The 18,530-nt window shown below is 35.5% G+C and overlaps 5 protein-coding genes across 5 annotated transcripts; 4 read left to right on the top strand and 1 right to left on the bottom strand.

Annotated features, from left to right (window-relative positions):
• Positions 1 to 1,352: 1,352 nt before the first annotated feature.
• On the top strand, positions 1,353 to 2,531 carry LOC145239421 (short coiled-coil protein B-like). Its single transcript, XM_080102737.1, has 2 exons — positions 1,353 to 1,603; positions 1,711 to 2,531. The coding sequence occupies exons 1-2, from the start codon at positions 1,465 to 1,467 to the stop codon at positions 1,935 to 1,937; spliced, it is 366 nt and encodes a 121-aa protein (XP_079958863.1). The 5' UTR covers positions 1,353 to 1,464; the 3' UTR covers positions 1,938 to 2,531.
• Positions 2,532 to 2,929: 398 nt separating this feature from the next.
• Positions 2,930 to 4,295, bottom strand: LOC145239419 (cysteine-rich motor neuron 1 protein-like). The gene is made up of 4 exons (XM_080102736.1): positions 3,975 to 4,295; positions 3,750 to 3,917; positions 3,517 to 3,630; positions 2,930 to 3,463 (listed from the first exon to the last, which is right to left on the bottom strand). Exons 1-4 carry the CDS (start codon positions 4,027 to 4,029, stop codon positions 3,396 to 3,398), a joined length of 405 nt encoding a protein of 134 aa, XP_079958862.1. The 5' UTR covers positions 4,030 to 4,295; the 3' UTR covers positions 2,930 to 3,395.
• Positions 4,296 to 7,763: 3,468 nt separating this feature from the next.
• Positions 7,764 to 10,062, top strand: LOC145237786 (UPF0415 protein C7orf25 homolog). Its single transcript, XM_080100776.1, has 4 exons — positions 7,764 to 8,018; positions 8,457 to 8,642; positions 8,724 to 9,471; positions 9,680 to 10,062. Exons 1-4 carry the CDS (start codon positions 7,882 to 7,884, stop codon positions 9,830 to 9,832), a joined length of 1,224 nt encoding a protein of 407 aa, XP_079956902.1. The 5' UTR covers positions 7,764 to 7,881; the 3' UTR covers positions 9,833 to 10,062.
• LOC145237787 (BLOC-1-related complex subunit 5-like) lies at positions 9,925 to 12,000 on the top strand. Its single transcript, XM_080100777.1, has 3 exons — positions 9,925 to 10,196; positions 10,739 to 10,957; positions 11,779 to 12,000. Exons 1-3 carry the CDS (start codon positions 10,026 to 10,028, stop codon positions 11,989 to 11,991), a joined length of 603 nt encoding a protein of 200 aa, XP_079956903.1. The 5' UTR covers positions 9,925 to 10,025; the 3' UTR covers positions 11,992 to 12,000.
• Positions 12,001 to 12,387: 387 nt separating this feature from the next.
• On the top strand, positions 12,388 to 18,380 carry LOC145237784 (proton-coupled zinc antiporter SLC30A9, mitochondrial-like). Its single transcript, XM_080100773.1, has 10 exons — positions 12,388 to 12,544; positions 14,286 to 14,518; positions 14,690 to 14,853; positions 15,000 to 15,138; positions 15,404 to 15,565; positions 15,743 to 15,854; positions 15,916 to 16,023; positions 16,718 to 16,883; positions 16,947 to 17,100; positions 17,643 to 18,380. The coding sequence occupies exons 1-10, from the start codon at positions 12,388 to 12,390 to the stop codon at positions 17,775 to 17,777; spliced, it is 1,530 nt and encodes a 509-aa protein (XP_079956899.1). The 3' UTR covers positions 17,778 to 18,380.
• Positions 18,381 to 18,530: the final 150 nt, after the last annotated feature.

Genomic DNA, 18,530 nt, shown 5'->3' with positions numbered 1-18,530 from the left:
CCCAACAGAACGTATATCGACGTATAATCTGTACACGCATACATGTTTTGAACCCCAAATAATTTAAAATGTTGGCGTGTAGAAATAATTTCGGTATACAATTAAAATGTAAGCCGCCCTCGATTATAAGCCGCACAAACGGCAGCTAAAAAACAATATAAGCCGTGGCTTACAATCGAGTAAATACGGTATTTAAGCCCTTTAGGAGTGCAAATTTCACCTCGCTTTAGCGCTTTTTAGAGTTATAGAAATAATAAATATTACGAAAAATTATCAACTGACCTAAATATACGTGTTTAAACCTGGTAAACCATACCAAAGGCTTTCAAAAAGTTGCGAAACTAATAAACAAGCTAAAGGAACGAGTTAAAATGAGGATTTGTGTGTGTGGACGTATATCCCACCACTGTGTGCTAAAATTTACTTGTAGTTTGGTTTAGTTCGTAGTGGAGATGCTCACAAATGCATGTGCTTCGGATTAGACATTGGTCAGGCTCAGGCGATCAATCTTTTATGAAAGAGAAATTGGCGTGAATGCTTGATCAACGCGCATGCGTAAAAAATGGTGATGAGCCGAAGCTTTGGTTTGTCGCGTTATGGATTACTCTGAAATACGCAGATTACTAATGAAACCCATTAAAATGGTAGGGTCGTTTAGATTTGTAATTTGCATGATTCGAATAACAGATTACTAATTTTTGAGGAGCCCAATTTACTTGGCCGAATCAGCAAATTTAATGAAGATAAAGTTTTGAGTAAAAAATAATAATAATACAAATCAACCAAAACAAAACATTTTACGCACACAACTTTTATTATTCTATTTGCCATACCGGAACTCCACCATACAAACGAAATAATAATGCATTTTTAACAAATATTTCGTTCAACTGGTGTAATGTTACACAAAAATACTAGTTGTTTTTGTCCATAACTTGTATTTTTGCTGACGTTTCGCCCACCAGATCGGTAGGGCTTCATCAGAGCAATGAATGATGACTGCGAGCAACAAGCGAAAGGCGCAAGAACAGCGGGATACGATGAAAAACAATTACATTATAACATTACACCAGTTGAACGAAATATTTGTTACATATGCAACCTGGTGGACGAAAACGCCTGTTCAGCATTTTATAATAATGCATACCGCCTCCAGTGGTAAATTCTAATTATGTTCCGAAACGTATGGATGGTAATTGTAAACAGACGCATTGTTGGTATTTTGTTGGATTTGGATTGGAGTTGGACTGTTTGTAATGGTGATACATGATTGTTTTTTTTTTGTATTTTGATATGTCGATACGTTACAAAAAACTAAACACTGAAACAAACCTAAAACCGTTGCGGTTAACTACATGTTTGGTTTTGATAGGGATTAGGATAAAAATATCCAAATTATTTTTCTTACCAGTCAATTATGTAGTTGCCTAATTTGTTTCATGTAAAACTAGAAAAGGTTTCAAAATGAACAACACGACTTCTGGTTCTGAGGGAGTGATGTTTAATGTGTCATTAAACAGTGACTCAGCGAGTGAAGGTGAAAATAATCCTGTAAGTGGATCCAGTGAAATCTCATCAAGTTTTGTCAGTCTTACTAGTCAAGGTTGGTTAGTTTTTTTACATAATCATATATCTTTAGAATATCTCGAGTTCCAATTCTAACATCTATCAACAAATGTTAGTATTAAGTTTACATATGTTTGTTTGAAGGTGATGAAAATCCTGATGAAGCAGCAGAGAAAGCAAGATTAATTGGACAAGTTCTGGAACTACAGAACACGCTTGAAGATTTATCACAACGGGTTGATTCTGTTAAGGAGGAAAACTTGAAATTGAAGTCTGAGAATGAAGTGCTAGGAAAATACATTGATAACCTTATGACCAGTTCTTCAGTATTTCAGCAAACTGGAACTAAACCCAAAGGAAAGTCAAAGTAATGTTTTATATTATGGCATAGACAACCAAAAACATAATGATCACCTTGCAATGTACCATGTTCATGTTTTTAAATTATTTGTGATGTGCAATAGTAGAACAAAACAGATGTTAAGCAATATCAATGGCTGTATATTAGCAAAAAGATATGCTTGGATATCACCACCTTCAAAAACGTCAGATGGATTCATTTCTAACTCTTAGGTACTATAGGTCTGATCTATAAATGCTGAAAACAAAGTTTTTGAACACTGTTGTCAAAAATACCAGCTTTTTTCTTTTTTTCTGCAAATTTAAAGAGTATTTTTACATATTTTGCCTTCTCATTTTTTACATTCAAGTAATATAATCAAGATTGCTAATTATGTGTACTGAAAAGTGAACCACTCGGCAAGTATTTTTTCAATGCTTTGCATACGTACTTTAATACTAATAACATTTAACACAACAAAATGGAAAATACTTTTGTGTATTGTACATTGAAAAACGGGGCCATTTTTGCATTTAAATCATATCTTAACAGGTTACAAATGTTTTGCTGTTTATTTTAATTTAATGCGGATCAGTTAAAAATTAAAATCTTGTTGTAGACTTTACATGTTGTATTTAGTATTTTAGTGCCGAGCATCTTTTCTTTGCAGAAAGAATCCGTGAATAAGTACATTATTTACTTCAGTGAGGCAGCCAGTGTGAAATAAGGGGAGTACAATTTAAACTATCAATGTTATTGTTTTGCCTCAAAAAGCTTAAATTACCCAGTACCTACATAATACTCAAAGCACCACTTCTTGAATGGTCCATGATGCTAAGACCGTAGAGTCGTAAACATATCACAAACAGATAGGAATTGGTTCTCTCTACCTGCCTGCTTGTCCAATACCTGACCGTTTCTTGCAGTATTTTCTAATAGGCTACCTATTAGCAAAAACAAGTACTTTTGGTAACAAAGTCTTATTTATACAGCATGTGGGAACAAATTTTTCATTTTCGCCCAACAAATGATACAGTAATCAAGAGTCCACAACAGGGTTGATCGCTGTTCTGGCGACTCGCCGTATTACATAAAATTGTTCCTTGGCTTAGTTAAGACAAATACATTACGCAGATGGAAAGGGGGCTTGGCATGCCCACAAACCTTTCCCAACTTGCGCTTAAGATTAACTGTTTAATGTTGTGTACACAGATTGGTTTACAACGTATGTATGTATGTATGTATGTATTCTGCGAAGCATAAAAACATTTCATTTCATATCTTTAATACAATGTGAATAAAGCTGTAAAAATGAAACATACTACATTATGAAGTGTGAGCATCTTCACGGAACAAGATTTTTAAAGCTTGTGTTTCAGCACACTAAAGAAATCTGTTGATCGTGCAAAGCGAACTACAAGCAAACAGCACCGTTTGTTAATATGATTCAATAGGCGGGCCCAGGAAGGACGTGTCCCTTCAAACGCATTTACACATTAATACAGGCGTGCGGGTATTTCCAAAACTCTGTGTCCAATCGGTTCGGAACTGGGCAAGCTAAAAAGAAAATATTTTTAAAATAAATTATGACAACAAAAAGTTTGCTTTACGTTTTTCACACCGGTCTCCGTGATAACCTGTCCCAGCGCAGGAGCATTTGTACTGCATTTTGACATCCATGCACACGCCTCCATTTTGACAAGATGTTGTCGAACAGTTGTTGCCTGTAAAAACAGAACAAAAATACTGAAGTGTTTTTTTATTATTAGCTAAACTCTTCTCTGTACAAACTAAACGACAATAGAACGTCTCAATGATGAACTAAAGGTTTTGCCAGACTTACGTAAAGACTTCTTGCACGTTCGTTTCTTCCGGAACGCAAATGGGTTGGTACACGCTCGTACGCGGCTACAATTGCATTGACCATTAGCAATATTGCATCCTCGCCATTTTCTGGCATTACATCGTACGCCACTTGTTCCACGGTTCCCTGGCTTGCCCTCACTCGTATCTAAAAAGTATTCAGATTTATTCAGCCGTCCACCACCACAAAAATACTATACTGAACCTGCTATGACAAATGTCAACGCGAGGATTGCGATCGCTGCAAAGCAAACCTTCATTTTTCGAGTCAAATTGCCGTTCAGAAAACACTAACTAGGTCCTTTGATGCGCACAAAACCAAAATATTGAACGAAATTCAGACTACCCGTACTGCGCACAACACAGAAGTTTAGTTTAACATATCCAGACAGAGCACAATTTAAATGACAGTAATTAGTGCCCGATCGACTGTTCACATCCTTAACTTTGGTCGCTGTGGCTCCAAGTTGCTTAAAACGTCGATCCAAATTTAAAATCACTTGTCGGTGACTCATTTTACTCCATTTGCCATAAGTTCCACTTTATATCGCGGAACATTGACGTCACGTTAACGCCGTTGGCGTGCAGTCGTCATTGAGCCGTAAATACCACCCGTGCCATTTCACAAAACACAGGATTCTGGGAAGAACAAACCATTGAACACAATGCAACGCCTTGTTCTTGCTAGTTCCGCTTGGTAAGACTTACACGAAATGCAATGACGAAAGGTTAGAGGCTCTACAAAGTAGTGATGTACCGAATAGACGACATAGGTTCGGACCGAAACCAAATATTTGGCTGTTTTGTCAGATCAACCGAATACTGAAAAATTTTGTTTTGTGATTCTCGCGACCCATGGACATGCATTTCTACTATTTTGTTGGTATTTTTGTCTATAAATCAGCAATGCTTTTTGAAAATTACTACGCCAGTTTGGAAAATTAAACAAATACTATTCGTTTTTTCTACCCAACATTTCCATTTGGTCCGAACTTTAGAGCTGGATCAAAGCATTATCAGTAGGGCAATTATTTTTCGACCTAAAAAACGAAAAATTTTGACCTTCAAAATGAAAATTTTGACTTTAAAAAACTTTTCTTTGACAAAATTTTGTCCTATGAAAAATTCGTTAAATTACGCATTGTTGTACAAAAAGTTAAAATATGGCTGCATGTAGGCTAACCTAACTAGAGCGAATGAATGTGCAAAAGTCTAACAGAAGGGCAAAAATCTGAAAGCAGACCTATAGCCTATTCTGAAAAGGGAAATGAGCTGATAAAAAATTACTGCCAAAAAACTGCAGCTAAAACACAACAAAAATTGTTTAATACATTTGTCTAAACGAAAGATACATGAAGTATCTGAAGCAAAACCAAAGCAAGAGCTGCAGCTGCCGTAAAATGACTTGGGACATACCAAATTTTACACGTTTTGAGCAGGGTTGCCAGGTACTGTCGGCTGGATTCGGACAGCATTTGTCTGAAAATCGGACATTTTAGGACAAAAAAAACGAGAGCGTATAATTGCTAACAAGGTATCAATATCGAGGAGCCAACTGCCATTTTTTGTGCGTTTACGTTCCCAAGACTCATAAGCGCCGAGTTTTACGCAAATGCAAAGTGGCGGACGTAAAATATGACGTCACTTATGCGTGCAACCACAAGAACTGAAATCCAAACTTAAATTATGTATTTAATGTCATAAACAAGATACTAACCAAAACAAGTTGCACTTTTAAACCACGTTTTGTCGTAAAAAAAGGTTTGCAACCTTCAAAAAATAGCAGGAGACAAAAAGTTATTCAATTTTTTTTCGGACATATTAGGACAAAAAACTAAATGTCCTAATGATTTTTAGGCGTCGGACACAGCATGTGAAATTAGGCCAATTTATCGTTTTTGTCCGATTTTTAGGCCACCTGGCAACCCTGGTTTTGAGGTGGGTTGAGCATCACACCATATCAACCTAATGAATTCACTCACTTGATGGTTTATGATTCACAAAAATAGACAATGGGCCGGTTACAACAGTATAAAGTAGGCTACAAGGTGTAAAATGAAAAGTACACTGACAGTGCAACCTCTGCAACACCACGACAATGCAGTTTGTAAACAATTTTAACTTTGTAAAAAAATGTAACTTTGTAGACAATTTTGACAATTACTGTACTAGCAAATCAGTTGCATGACTACAATAGAATAGTTGTGTTGCTTTGTGATCTGAGTTCTGACAGTTTCGAGTTGCCGTCGTTGCCAGCCTGCAAATGAATTGTTATGATAAGGTTTTGTTATGATAAGTGTGAATTTTACTGATTTTTTGTCTTGGGTGAACAAAATTTTTTCTTTAAAAGTTGTTATAATTGATGAGAAGTTAAGTTTTCTTAGGTTCGATTTTGGCCGTAACGCTACAAATTTTTCGGCCGAAACCGATCTTCGTAAAATAAGGTGATTCGGCTGAATAAACTTGGCAAACCGAATATTCGGTACATCACTATACTTTGAAGTATATGGTACAAATAATATGGTACAATAAATCGTCCAGTGGTTCTTAAACTTTTTAATCTTTTTTCCATCACTTTGCAATTCTCGAGCACTCGATCGCGGCCACAATCTAAAATAAAGTAAGATTGTAGAAAGACTTTTATATGGCGGCCCCTCAAAAATGCTTAACGCGTTCATTATTTTAATGCGAACAAATTTTAAGTGCTCTTTAGCAGATTTTGGATCTTCTTTCGATGCTGGTAGGCCTATATGAAATGTATCTCAAATTTTCAAACGTGCGACGCATTAACAAATTAAAAGTTCGTGCCTCGGCACACGATTCTAGCAAACAACACAGAAGTTGCAAAAAAAGTATTTTCTAAGCTTTATTATGGTAATCAGAGTGAGATTACTTTTTATGACAAACAACAAAAAATTTGCTTTTAAACGTTGTCTGGAACAACCGCATTTCGTCATCCAGTCCTAAAACACCAGCTTCTTTCGCGGCACACTTGGAGACCTTTCTGGCCACACAGTTAGAGAATCACTGGGGTAGACTTATAGTTTCGTCCTAATATTTCTTAAATCCTTTTAGCACTTGGAAACCCGTTAAGCAGTTGCTATACGAAACTTCTTTTTGCTTCGATCTTATTTTATTCTTATAGGCCTAAGAAGAAAAAATAGATTTTTACAAATCGAGTTTGATCAACATGGACATTTAAATCAAGGTGTAAACGAACTTAAGCAACACCTGAAGCAGTGCAAATACTGTTTGTACTCCGTGTTTGTTAAGTTAAGTGCGGTGTTTTTCAAACGGGTGCCACCCGGCTCACTGAGGAATGAATTTATTTATTCCTGGGACGAAATTTATTCACCGTAAAATCGAGGAGAATCAAAAGTGACGTTGGTTTCAAAGGAAGTACGTACAGTAACCTACGCAAGGACAAGCTGCTGGGGTTGCAGTGAAAGACGTGATAGAGAACTTTTTTGGTTTATAATTACCTATTATAGTGCTATATTCCCTTAATGAAACAGTCCGTTCTTCTCTATTTTGTTTTCTGTCAATAAGGCGACTAAATATTTGTAGATCTCTTCTTTACAAAGAATCGATCGCGATTCTTGCGTCATATTTTTCCCTTGTTGCGTCATTGTTTTTAGAGATTAAGCAACTATTTTTTAAGCGTAGGAATATATAGCACAACCCATTTTCTTTTTTTCTTTTTGTACTCTTATTTCTGTTTGAAAGTTTTTTTTACTTTGTCATTCTATCACTTCTTTATTGCAGTTTGTTATGCAGCCATGCTCTTCCCAAATTTTCAAAACGCCAGTTTTTTTGACCAGTTTGGTGAGTGGTCACAACATTTATGGCGCAAACCTTTTTTTATTTATATATTTCCGCATTTCGGGTTTTGGTATGATAAGCGTGAATTTTATTAGTTTCGACGCATGTTGTTGGTTTGTGTTAAAAGTTTTATTCCCGGCATAGCGAAAATAATTAAATCGTACTTTTTTAGGCGCAACGATTGTACAGTGCGACAGGTTATAGTTCTTTGACACAACACATAGAAGAGTCAACAAGTCATGCTTAAAGAGTTGATTTAGCCGTGAGAGTCTTTTTTCTGGTTGTTCAAAATGATGGACAATGAGTACCGTGATGCGACTGTCGTTTTATTGAAAGATGCCGAAGAACTAGAAGAAACAGTCAACCAAACGGCAAGTCAGTGTCCCGGAGGAGCCAAATTAGTCAACAGGATTGTTGCAGAAAAAAAGTAGGTGAAAATGAAGATGTGACTTTAGTGCGATAAAGTATTGTCTTGAAAAGGGTTCCTTGATTGTGTTCCACGTTTTCTTTCTACTTGTCAAATAATTTTTTTAAAATCAAATGCAACAGACTCGTGGTACACTTAAAAGTTTTTTGGGGCATGTTTTTTGAACTAACATTTTATCTGTTGTGCAAACCAGGGATGGCTTATGTACATGGTATTACAAAAAAGTTGTAATAGAAGTTTGGATCACTTCCCATTTCTAAGCACTTTATTCTCAGATCAGTGTTATTGCAGCTTTGCTTGCGTAGCAAACTAATTTGAAACTGCTGTATTGTTCACTCTGATTGTTTATAAAGTTGTAGTCACGTTAAAACAAAGCAATTTCAACAATATTCTTACATTATATCATAATCTGTGAAGTTTATGAAACCTTTATTTCAGATTTCTGCAAGGTTTGCTCACTGGCACTACTGTTTTGAAGAAAAGCCATGTGACTAGCTCAAACCTAAAAAATCTCAAAGCCATGGTAAAATGTGTGAGTGAAGTTGGGGTCAAAAACATCACTGCATTGTTTCAACGATTTCACTTTTTGGAAGCATCAACAGCTGATGCCGATCTATTAGTGAGGTACATAATGAAAAAAGTCATTCAAGTGCTGAATGTTTAGTCATACTCTGGAAAGCAATACAAATCAACATTGTGTTGCAGACCACCAATATGTGTTGACATTGTGGCCAATGATGGAAAACTGTGGATAAAAGTAATTGCGAGAAATGTTAACAGTATGGTGGCTGCCTTGAAAGGACATGGACAATATGGCGACAAATCATTGGTAGATGTTGCCAGACATTTTAAAGCTGTGGCCAAGGAAAACCTAATTGACTTTCAAATTCCTCTTATTTTGTTTAAATTTGCACATGGTGTTCCACTAGTACTTGCTACTGAACTTCAAGAAATGGAAATTTTGGTTGATGGTGAATTGATTTCAACTGCTAAACTAGAATTGGAACCCTGCATTTCCACTTGCTCTGTTAAGACAATAATAGCCCGAAACAGTCAGATAAAAGACAGTTTTGATAATGGAATAGTTGGGGATCAAGAAACAAAGCTTTGCAAAAAAGCGAACTTGGATATTACTGCGATGATATGCTTGGTGTCAAACTTGACTAATGGCCAAACTGATTTTACATTTGGTCAACCAGTTCTTGATCAACAAGCAGTTGAAGAAAGATCAAACCCTGCTCTACCAGTACTGAAAGATTTTTTGAAGGACAAAAAGCTTATTGCGTGTCAAACAGCGGTGAGAAATTTCTCAAAGATTGTTGAAACAATAGGAGGTGAAAATGAAAAATTGAGAAGTAAAGAGCTTCTAAAACAAGTTACAATAGTCCCTGATAGACCGTCACAAAGAACATTGAATCTGACCACTAGCAGTAAAATCAACTCTCGAGCAAAGGTACTTATCCTGTGTGAGTAGTTATAGTAATTTAGTAAGTGTGAGTAATTTATAGTGGCTTTAAAACCTTGGGCTAACAATAACATACGCTAAGTTGTTAACAACCTGTAATAAAATGAAGCTTTAAAAAATATTCTTCTATTTAATCGTTTTACTACATATTTTACATTTTTATTACCCGATTACGCATATCTAATTTGTGTTACAGATTTTGTTTGGAACCGGTGATAGTGAGATGGCTGTTACTGTAACAGCAAACTCAGCTTTCGTTCGAGCTGCGAAGCAGAGTGGTGTAATATATTCAGTTTTCCATCATGAAGCTAGGGCATTGACAGAAACCAAAGAGAAATCCAAATCATAGAGAGGAATGTGCTTTGTTATGTTGTGTAAAATAATGTGGAATATTTTCCAAACAATCATGATTTTTGTTTGATATCACTAAAGTTGATTTTAAGTATATCTATAGATTTGAGTTTTATCTATTAGCATTATTTGTGCCTTAAAATTATGTTGTTTTGAAACACTTTAGTTCGGTTTTGTTGATACTGTGAAATATGCCTTCTTTCTTAAGTGTTTTTTGTTTTAAAGTAAGTGTGCAGGCACAAAATAATGTGTTTTGTATAATGGGCAATGAGCAAAGCACTTCTGTAAGTACAAAATCTGGTAAGACACAAAAGCAGTCTGGTATTGTTGTGGTCTCAGCAAAACAACAAGAACAAAACAAAGTAAGTATAAATTTATACAATACAAATTTTCATGCAGTATGTTTTAATGCAGTTTTATAAATAAAAGCAGGTCTTGCTGCCTATGATAAATACCAAATATTTTTTGATCCTGAAAAGAGATTTGACAGGTATATGGCCACTGGATGTAAATAGTATTTTATTGCTACAGTTAGGAATTATTTGACTTCTTTAGGGGTCAACATTGAAATGGCATAAAAAATTGAAAAAGAGTTTTACTCAATTTCAAAAGGGTTTCCATTTGATTTAGTTGGGTCACTTTGGGTATTACATATTTGTCTGATGTTTCAAGCTAACGGATTCTTGGCGAATGTTTTGGTGACATTGTCGCACTACTGGTTTAAAAAATGTTGTGTGAAACAAGTTGAGTCGACCAAGCTTTAGTATTTAAGCAAAAATAAATTGAATTGAATTGCTTAATATTTGGGTCAATACAAAACATTGTTTAAAAGCACTGCTCCAGGAATGACTGAGAAATACTGGGATATATTTTGTAAATGCCTAACACAGATATGTGTTTGAAGGAGGACACCAACATATCAAAACTTTCTGTGTGTCCAACTTTTGACCCTCTTCTACCACCTTCTTCAACGTTTCCAGACTCAGGATCGGTTGCATCGGGTCTAACTAAACCTTTGGACACTGCTTCTTGTTTAAAACTTTGTGTCAGATTACAGGAGCATCTTGAACTTTGTGCTGAAGCAGTAAAGTTTGACCAACAGTCGTTAGTAACACAAATCAAAGTAAGTGATGTTTGTACTGTAAAATTTGTCATGAATGCAGACTACTTTTATATTGGTGCTTTTATCTCTGTTGTAGTACTGTAGTTTTTGGTCCTGTAATAATATTTTGGTTCATTTGTGCTAATCTATTCCACTATTTTTTTTAACTGTCTGAATCCAACTTTTCATCACCAGTAGATGTATTATTCTTATCTTGTTTGTCACCCAAAGCACATTTAAAAAAATTTGCTTGATCAACGCAGTGATTCCTCTTACAGCCTTAAATATGTGTCTAAACACTTTGTGCTATATTGCCATGAAACATGGTGAGAGGTGATTGATAGGTTCACTGTTAGGAATGGCATCTGCATTACACATTCCCACCTGTTAATTGGGACAAAATTCTTGCTGTTGAGAATTGAGGTCTAAGGGGTTAACATACATATATATTAATCTGTCCTTATCCCTTAGATTTAATACACAATGAAACAATGAAAATGGTAATACAACCTTTCCTAAATGTGCTACACTTTGCATGTTTAGCCTGCACACACCTGGTCCAAGGCATACTAAAGATAAACATTTGTCCTTATAATTGTAAAATTGCAACTGTCGTATTATTACCATTATCAGTTTTCACATGTATGTGTGTGGGGAACATTTGACTCTGCGTGCAGACACAATTGTATTATAAATAAATGATTAAAATTTGGGAATCAGATTGAATTAGGAAACAAATGTGTATTTCAATTGTCGTAAATGGAAAATTATACCATTAAAAATGAATTAGTCACCACCTTTCTAGAATTTTGAAATTTTCATGAAAGTGTTCTTGTCTACAGGAAGTTGATAGAGTGGCGTTGGCTGTTATGCAACATTTGACCGAGCGGCAACGAGCACATGCAAAACACGCCGAGCACTCTCGCAAACTTGACGATATCTCTGTTACACTAAACAAGGTTCGATTGAACATTGACCAAAGTTTAAATATTGCTGATGAACTGAACATGTTATTACCTGAAGATCAAAGACTTCCTGTGCTAAAATTGTTTTAATACTCACAGGTAAATGTGATTTGTGCATTCACTTGTTGTCTGAGTGTTTATAATTATGAGGGTTGGTTGTGTCATTTCCTTTTCCTGTACACTAAATATGTCTTTTCAATAATTGTTTTCACCAATGTATTAGTGACATTTGTCAGTAATTACTGTACTGACAACAACAGGATTAGGTGAAGATATTGAACAGAAGTGTTGCATGCAGTGTATACAGTGCTTAAACATTAACGGAAATTGGAATAAGTGAGCACATTTTTGCAGTTTTTTTTTATCTCTGCAAATGCTACAATACATAATGTGAATTATGTTTTTCATCATGCTTGACTAAAATTCTGTTTTAAGTATCTTTAAACAAAAATATGTTTGTTTTGTAGAAAAGAAAGATTAGAAGAGATGTTTTCAAATCCACTACGCCACACTGTTACGCGGTGTGCAAAGTTCTGGAAATTTCAGCAATCATTGGCCACTAGCATTTCAGTTTGTACAATCAGTACAACTCCCACATTTCAAAATGAAACCAAGTCACCAGATGATGAAAAAGACCAAAAAGGTTTCTTACTTCTAATTGATTTTAAATTATTATGGGTCCCCTTCCCTGAAGGGGACACCTATTGATTTTACTCGAATTTGTTTTCTTTCTGAAGTTTGTCCGACTCGTTTTTCCATCAAATGTTTGATGGATTTGGATGAAATTTACACAGATAGTAGATATAGTTATGTAGATGTGCATCCCACTTTGTTTTTGTTGATAACCCCAGTATTTACCCTGCTAGCCCCCTAAAATGGGTTAGTTTCTTTGTAAAGTTTGTCTGCCTTGTTTTGCCATTACATGTTTGATGGATGTGGCTGAAACTTATACAGATGGTAGATATAGTTATGTAGATGTACATTCCACTTCGCTTGTCCTGATAACCCCAGTATTTACTCTAGTAGCCCCCTAAAATAGGTGAGTTTTAAAACAATGTCGAAATTAGCTGAAATTTGGATAGCTTGTAGAGTATGCCATTTATAGGTGTCGATTGTTGTGTTCCACCCTGTAGCCCCAACATTTGCCCCACCAACCCCCAAAGTGTAAAACGTATTTGTATGTTACTGGGCACCACAAACGAAAGATTTCTGTGGTGCAATAGTGTTACAAGGGCAACCAGTTGTATGTTACTCGTTGGTGGGTTGCTTGGTGGACGTTTTTGCGCCATGACAGTTAGGGGGTTGTTAACAGTCCTATGGCGTCAGAAGCATCAACCGTTGTTGCTCAAAACACCTCTAGTGGTCGAATTTTAACATGAACTGATTGGGCTGTAATTTTGCAGTACTATTGATTGAGTCATTGAGGTTTCATATTTTTTTAGTTTGTGTGTTGAACCCCATTAGTTACCCCACTAGCCCCCTGGAATGGGTGAGTTTGTTAAACAATGTCGGAATAGGCTAAAATTTGGGTAGCATATGGACTATGCTATTTGTTATGTTTTGCCCTGTAGCACCACAATTTCACCAACTGGTCCCTAAAATGGGTGACCCTTTTAACAATGTTCAAATTGAATGAAAATTGGACAGCTTGTAGAATTTGCTATTCATAGGTGTCTATTTTTCGTTTTACCTCATTATGCCACTATTTACTCCTTCTTTTCTTTAAAAAATAACATTAACTAGACATACTTCAAGCAATATATTATTATTTAAACCCAGTGCCGATTACTGTTTTTTTTTTACCATACAACACACAACTTTCACATGGTTATCTCTTGAAATGCATTATTTTCAACTTTGCATATGTGGGGACCCATAAGTTTCTGCCTGCAGAAACAACTAAGGTTATAAAAGACGATGGCTAATATGGGACCCACAACAAAATAAGTATAGGAAATTTATTATTGTTTTAAAATAGGTTATAGTGTATGTGCAACGACAAAATGTGCTAAGCCACCCTTCTAGTTTTTTAAGATTTTAAATTAGGTTAGATTTTAAGGAATTTGGTTAACACAAACATTTTGTTTTAATAGAAAAATGCTTTGTGTTGTGTATAATGTGACTTCATTTTCAAAATAAATGGGATCAACAATAAACAAGAATGAAAGAAAGGTTTTAAAGAATACAAATTCAGACAAAATATATGATGGCATATCATGTAATTTTGATTAACCTCATATCATCAGGCATGGCCACTATATTTGCTTAGTGTTAAACCCAACCCAACTAAGATTAATTTAAACTCTTCCCAGCCTTCTTTTTTGTTATTTTAGTGTTCTCCATTTCTATGAGCATTATGAAATGGTACCTGTTGATATTTTAAGATTCATCTGGATTGGTGTCAACCATGAAGAAATACATTCTAAAGCGACGTGACTACTCAAAAAAGTTTACAGACAATAACACCATAACAGCTATTCAAGCTATGCAAGATTACATTTTGTCTCCTGGTGATTTGGATGGTTTGCAACAAATTCGAGTTCGAAGTCCTTATGTGGGATCAAGTTCACCAATAATGGTTTACTTGGAACGAGATGTAGAAGAAAGAGCAATAAAAGTTTGTAACTCTGCTTGTCTTTTATGCAAGACTTGTTTTAGCTGTTATGGTCTTTTCAAACAAAAACCATTTTTTACCATAGCCTTTACCCTTTTTTCTGTAGTGTATGTTTTTTTTTGCTTTAGTTTATGCTACTCTTTTTGTGCAACAGAAAATATCACTTTTTTTTAGATATGGGGGAGTCGAGAAGCTTTAGAGCGTGAACAAAAGCGATTTCAAAAATTGCATTCAAAAAATAAGTTTTCTAATACTACAGAAAAGACACAGAGTGTAAAGCGGTTTGAAAGTTTGCTTGGAAGTGGACAGGGAAAGGTTGTTGCTTATGCTGCTGTTGCGTAAGTAAACTTATTAATAGCAACAGAATGTGTCAAATTATTACCTGTTTAAATTGTCAAACTGTAAATTGCAGCTCTGTCCTAGTATTTCCAACATTACTAACAAACTTTTGTTATTTGGTGATTTTATTTGTTTATATTTTCAGAAATGCTACAATAGGAATTTTCAAGTTTGGTTGCTTTCTTGCCTCTGGATCAGCTAGTATGTTTTCTGAGACACTTCATTCTCTTGCTGATACATGTAACCAACTGCTGCTGTTATGGGGAGTTAATGAATCACTAAAGGTCATTTCAAATACTGTGTTGAAAAATAATATAGCTGCAAATTTACCAAAACCTGCAGCACCTAAACAAATATGTGTAAATGCCTTATTTGGTACAGACTAAACCAGTTAATCGCAAGTCAGGTAATCAGGTTTCCGACCCCCGATTAAAAGTGATTTTCTCAAAAATCATTTTTTTTTTGGTTTAGTCGGTAGTACATGGTTAATGTAATTTAACAGTGCCCTGGATCCCAATTGTCAATATTTTTTACTTCTTACCATTACAGAATCCTGATGCTAAACATCCGTATGGTTATGGCAATATGCGTCATATCATGGCACTCATATCAGGTGTTGGGATATTTTGTATTGGATGTGGTGCAAGCGTCTACCATGGTGTCCAAGTACTACTTCATCCCCAGGATGGACTCGACCTTGCAAGTTTAAGTGTAAGTAGATACTTGGCTGCCATTGTGTAAACTTTTCTTATTGCTGTAAGTTACTTTGATACATGGATTAAAGAAACTAACATAGAAAATCTGTCTGCCTTCGGCACCAAATTATGCTGTGTTTATTAAACTAAATTGTGTTCAACAATTATTTACAAATTTCTTATTTTGTTTTAGACGTTTGGAGTCCTTTTGGGTTCCAGTTTCATAGAAGCTGCTTCGTTAGTAATCGCGATACAAGAAACACGAAAAAACGCAAAAAAACACAATCTTGATTTTTGGAATTACGGTATGTTCGACACTTCAGGGTGTTTCTCACTCAAATAATTTTACTCCATTTACTTCTTTAGTAAACGAGTCCCGCGATCCGAGCACGAATGTGGTTCTTCTGGAAGATTCTGCTGCAGTTCTTGGCATTTTTGTCGCTGGAGGCGCTCTTGCCCTCACCCACATTACTGGTTTGTGTGGTGTAGCTAAACTACCGTATTTATATGTTTACTTTCATATCGTTTGGCTTTTCTTAATTATTATAGTACACTTAACGAAGATACACACAGTATTTGCACACGTGATAGTTAGCTAACCGAACTTAATACTCCCCAAGTTTGGCCCAGCGGTTCACTCACACATTTTAGGAATGTTGTATTGCGTTGTGAAGTGATACTTGGTATTGCCACTTTGCTGACATAAACAGTATTTAGATTAGATACTTAGGTAAGTTATTTCAGGTCAACGTCTATGTTTTGCGAAAACGCAGTTTCACATAGATTAATTTTTTTCCAATTTATTTTAGTGCATTTTTATGCATTTTTTTCCTTTACTACTCAAACTTGCCAATAATAAAAAGTACAATGGACAAGAAAATTGAAATCTTGGGTTTATGTTTTTACCAAAGCGGCCTATTAATACCGTTACCGATTTGCTCGCACACAGGACTCATTGTTTTTGCTTGCAGAATCAATTAAAGCCATTTGAAGAAAATACTCCAATTTAACGTAATTCTGTTAAGTATCCCAGTTGGTGCATTTTGACATAAACACAAAACAGGATATAAGTATGAAGGAAATCCACCGTTCTAGTCAGTAACTGCTTCACACATATATAATACCACTTGTATTAAAACGCTTCCCAACATATTGTACTTTTTGCCAGGAAATGTAATGTACGATGCCATAGGCTCGATTGTGATTGGTGGATTGCTTGGCACCGTAGCAACCTTCCTAGTAACCACGAATGTCAATGCTCTTATTGGACGATCAATACCACAGGAGCGCATGGAAAATTTGAAAGAGGCTTTGGAAGACGATGTTTGTGTGAGGTAACAATCAAAATCAAAAGATTTAGGTCTGCCGATGATATGCTGGTTTCTTTTTTCAAACAGGGGAGTATATGACGTCAAAGCAACTCAACTGGGGTCGGACGAGTTCAAGTTTAAGGCCGAGATTGACTTCGACGGTCGCGAAATCACTAGAGCGTATCTCGCCTCGGTTGACATGGAACAAGTCATGCATGAAATTAATTCTGTCAAAACAATGGTAAAGATCACGTTTTTTTCCATCAGTGTATAGTGTGTTCCTATGACGTGTTGCAGTATATTGGCAAAAATGCTTTAACAAATTGTTACAAGTTCGCTATTTTGCATTTATTAAATATTGTAGCATCAATAGTAAATGCATATAAAGGCGGCATAAACTATGGAATAAATGTGAAAAAACATTAATCAGTAACTAAATGTCTCATATTTTAATATTATTGACTGGCCTGGTATGTTTAGAAATGTGATGATTTAGAAACTGACATTAGATTATAAATTTTAAAAATATTACCGCCAAGAAAAACGAAGAAGTTTTGGTTCGTATTGTTTCCACCTTATCAAACATTTACGGAGATAATGTTAATACTTAACACTTAACAGTATAGATAGGGCGGACCGAGTCAGTACCTTGGGGTATACATTGCCACGCATCGACATGTACGACTTTGTGTGTTTGGCCAATATCAACATTGTGGAAAAAAGTTTCCTGGCAAAAAGCAGTGACATGAAAAGCTAAAAAAATGATGTATTTTTGTTCCACAGGAAGAACTCGAGCAAGTGTTGTTACGCTACGGTGAACACGTGATTGACACATTGGGCGTCCAGATCGACCGAATTGAAACCGAACTGAAAAAGAAACATAGCGATTTACGTCATATTGACCTGGAAGTCTTATAGTGACGTAAAATTTTTGTACATCCCATGGTTTAAATGTGATCTAATATTAATACCTGCTGCTATGCATAGTGTTTTACCCACGAACGACACAACAATTAGCCAATAGTATAGGATCTGAGAAACATCCCTTGACATAAGCTCACTTTTACTGGAAATAAACCGCTGTTTTTTGTCAGTAAAAGGTTAAACAATCATTATGTGTTTTTGTCAACACATGTATTGATAATACAGCATTATGATTTTGGAATGAATAGATAAAAACATGTTTGGTGTGTTGTTTTTATGCACGCGAATTTTATATTTCTAAAACATAACGTCTATATGTCGATGTGAAGTAACTTGGGCTTTATACCCACGCTACGACAATGCCAAAATGTCAAGCATCTATGTGTGGCATTTTTGTATTAGTTAGGAAATTATATCGTTTTACTGTGTTTCTACTGATTTTGGAATGCAGCAGTTTCATTCAATTTGTGTTTTGACTTTTTTTTCATAAAACAAGTTTTAAATTGTTCGCCTGATAGAGCATAACCCCCTTCGTTTGAAGTGTAAGTTGACAATATACGTTATGAGATTGTCTACATTAAAAGAAACTACAAGCAATCAAGCGTTTACTGTGCAATGAAACTGTAAACACTGTGTGTGTCGAATGGATTTACATCCTAAAACATACCCCCCAAATTACTTCAACATTCATATACCAATTTACAGCCTTCCTGCAATTTTGGTCGTTGGACAGTTCAGTACTTGGTT

Source organism: Phallusia mammillata, chromosome 7, assembly GCF_965637545.1.
Source record: "Phallusia mammillata chromosome 7, kaPhaMamm4.hap1.1, whole genome shotgun sequence".
NCBI lineage: Eukaryota > Metazoa > Chordata > Ascidiacea > Phlebobranchia > Ascidiidae > Phallusia > Phallusia mammillata.
Note: the sequence above shows the minus strand (reverse complement) of the source record. Positions and strands in the feature narration are given on the sequence as shown.

Excerpts from the sequence above, each read along its gene's own strand:
- LOC145239421 (XM_080102737.1), top strand. The coding sequence starts at position 1,465 with ATGAACAACACGACTTCTGGTTCTGAGGGAGTGATGTTTAATGTGTCA. Across the intron at positions 1,604-1,710 it reads TGTCAGTCTTACTAGTCAAG|GTGATGAAAATCCTGATGAA; the intron begins GTTGGTTAGTTT and ends GTTTGTTTGAAG.
- LOC145239419 (XM_080102736.1), bottom strand. The coding sequence starts at position 4,029 with ATGAAGGTTTGCTTTGCAGCGATCGCAATCCTCGCGTTGACATTTGTC. Across the intron at positions 3,631-3,749 it reads AACGTGCAAGAAGTCTTTAC|GCAACAACTGTTCGACAACA; the intron begins GTAAGTCTGGCA and ends CTGTTTTTACAG. Across the intron at positions 3,464-3,516 it reads CGGAGACCGGTGTGAAAAAC|CTTGCCCAGTTCCGAACCGA; the intron begins GTAAAGCAAACT and ends TTTTCTTTTTAG.
- LOC145237786 (XM_080100776.1), top strand. The coding sequence starts at position 7,882 with ATGATGGACAATGAGTACCGTGATGCGACTGTCGTTTTATTGAAAGAT. Across the intron at positions 8,019-8,456 it reads AGGATTGTTGCAGAAAAAAA|ATTTCTGCAAGGTTTGCTCA; the intron begins GTAGGTGAAAAT and ends CCTTTATTTCAG. Across the intron at positions 9,472-9,679 it reads AAATCAACTCTCGAGCAAAG|ATTTTGTTTGGAACCGGTGA; the intron begins GTACTTATCCTG and ends TTTGTGTTACAG.
- LOC145237787 (XM_080100777.1), top strand. The coding sequence starts at position 10,026 with ATGCCTTCTTTCTTAAGTGTTTTTTGTTTTAAAGTAAGTGTGCAGGCA. Across the intron at positions 10,197-10,738 it reads AACAACAAGAACAAAACAAA|GAGGACACCAACATATCAAA; the intron begins GTAAGTATAAAT and ends ATGTGTTTGAAG. Across the intron at positions 10,958-11,778 it reads CGTTAGTAACACAAATCAAA|GAAGTTGATAGAGTGGCGTT; the intron begins GTAAGTGATGTT and ends TCTTGTCTACAG.
- LOC145237784 (XM_080100773.1), top strand. The coding sequence starts at position 12,388 with ATGTTTTCAAATCCACTACGCCACACTGTTACGCGGTGTGCAAAGTTC. Across the intron at positions 15,139-15,403 it reads GAGTTAATGAATCACTAAAG|AATCCTGATGCTAAACATCC; the intron begins GTCATTTCAAAT and ends TTACCATTACAG. Across the intron at positions 15,855-15,915 it reads TCTTGATTTTTGGAATTACG|TAAACGAGTCCCGCGATCCG; the intron begins GTATGTTCGACA and ends TTACTTCTTTAG.